The 2,235-nt window shown below is 37.9% G+C and overlaps 1 protein-coding gene across 1 annotated transcript; it reads right to left on the reverse strand.

The window, feature by feature from the left end:
- Positions 1 to 581: 581 nt before the first annotated feature.
- LOC128568130 (olfactory receptor 5AC1-like) lies at positions 582 to 1,505 on the reverse strand. The gene has a single exon (XM_053565804.1). The coding sequence runs from the start codon at positions 1,503 to 1,505 to the stop codon at positions 582 to 584; it is 924 nt and encodes a 307-aa protein (XP_053421779.1).
- Between the last annotated feature and the right edge of the window lie 730 nt (positions 1,506 to 2,235).

Genomic DNA, 2,235 nt, shown 5'->3' on the forward strand with positions numbered 1-2,235 from the left:
ACTCTTTATTTCATGCTCGCTTGCATTTTTCTTCCTAAGATCCATCAATTTTTTTTTTTTAGAATTTTTTACTATTTTCTAACTTTCATCACTGAACAGTAATTTCTTCTCAGAAACATATTCTACCAAAAAGCATCAGAGTTTTATTTTTATCAGTCTACCAGAGTTCCTGGCAGAGAACCACAAAAATTTATTAATTTGTAGGTCTAGAGAGGTGGGCTACGCTCATTCATGTAGTAACTAACCATCTATGCCAGCCTCAATTAGAGCTATTTCTCAGCAAGTATTTCTCAGAATATCTCAGTAAAATTGCCGACTACTACCTGTAATTTTGAAAGTTCCTAGAAAATAACTAATTCACAAATGCAAAATTCTCAGATTAAAATGGAACACAACATTTCTAAGCTACTTATGGGTAAAATATCAACCTTTCGCTGGACCCATATCCAAGTAAATATAATACAACGCTGGGTTCCTTTACACGGAGCTCAAGGGCCACCCTGACCACTAGCCCAAACCTACAGGACTTGGGGTTTTACAGCAGAATATAAAGAACAGTTTGAAAGTTGTCTGACAACTATTTATTTCTTTATTATTCTTCTCAAGGCACCTATAACCTCCTTGTTCCTCAGGCTGTAAATAAAAGGATTTAGCAGGGGAATTATTATCGTGTAAAATAAGGAATACATTTTGTCCCGATCTTCCGCTGGTCCAGACCCAGGACGCACGTACATGCAGAAGAGAGTGCCGTAGAACAGAGAAACTGAGAGCAGGTGGGCGCTGCACGTGGAGAAGGCTTTGCTTCTGCCTTTCTCAGACCTCTTTTTCAGGATGGCAAAGAGGATGCAGGAGTAAGAGATTATGATAGCCATAAAAGTGAAGACTTGTATAAAAGCGGAAAAGATTAAAGCCAGAAACATATTAACTGCAGGATGGGTGCAAGAAATTTTGAACAGTTGTAAAATTTCACAGTAGAAATAATTTATGATATTGGACTTGCAGAAAGTTAGTCTACCTAACAAACCCACATGAACCGCTGGATGCAGAAAACCAATGAAATAGGAAACGCCTATTCCCCGAGTACAGAGGCCATTGGACATAAGCACTGGATAAGACAAGGGGCTACATATGGCTACATAGCGGTCATAGGCCATGACTACCAGAAGGAAACACTCTGTGGTTGCACTGGAACCAAAAAAATAAAATTGGGCCATACATTCAAAGAGGGATATCACGTGATTCTTAGATAAAAAATTGATAAGCATCTTAGGAGTCACAGAGGTTGAAGTGCATGCATCTGCAAAGGCTAGACTGCCAAGGAATAAATACATGGGGCTGTGCAGGCGGGCGTCCTTCCAGATGAGAGCAACCAGGCCCAGGTTGCCCACCATGGTGGCGAGGTAGACCAGCAAGAACACCAGGAACAGGGGCACCTGCAGCCCGGGACGATCCGTAAGTCCAGTGAGGACAAACTCAGTCACCAGAGTCCTATTTTCTTCTGCCATATGTGACCTGGCCAATCACTAAAATGAAATAAGTGAGGAAATAGTCACAAAAGAGTCATAAAATGGGCCCCATTTTTGTGCCACTAACATGTTCCCAAAGAGCGCTTCTCATTTTTATTAGTAGCTTTAAATATTTACTTTTATTTGTCTATTTTTGAGTATCAAAATTCTCTATAACAAAAAAGCCTTAAAATGATAATTTACCTAAATTGACATATTAATTTATGAAAATATTTTTCAATCTAATAGTTAGAGTGCATATACTCAAAGTTTATATTTTTAAAAATTTCCCCAAGGAGATCATAAACAGTAAGAATCAATAGCACCCTAATTGACTTTAAGCTGTAATAAAAAGGCTTAATAATCAAAACGTTAAGGCAATATTATAAGAGAGATAAGAGGATTAGTGCAATAAAATGAAGAGCTTAGAAATAGATTCCAATGTAAACAGAAATGTGGCCTAAGACAAATATGGTATTTCAATTCACTAGAAAAAGGATGATTGATTTAAGGAATTGTGCTGGCACTGTTGGTTATTTTGCTAGAAGTAAATAAAGCTAGGCTCCTACCTCTCACCATAAATATTTTCGTAGAAACAAGAGATGATAATGTAACATGCAGATTATTGAAAAACAGCTACTATATGATTTTGTTTTCTCTTTTTTTTTTTTTTTTTTGGCCGGGGCTAGGTTTGAACCCGCCACCTACGACATATGGGACCGGTGCCCTA

This window comes from Nycticebus coucang, chromosome 16, assembly GCF_027406575.1.
Source record: "Nycticebus coucang isolate mNycCou1 chromosome 16, mNycCou1.pri, whole genome shotgun sequence".
Lineage (NCBI taxonomy): Eukaryota > Metazoa > Chordata > Mammalia > Primates > Lorisidae > Nycticebus > Nycticebus coucang.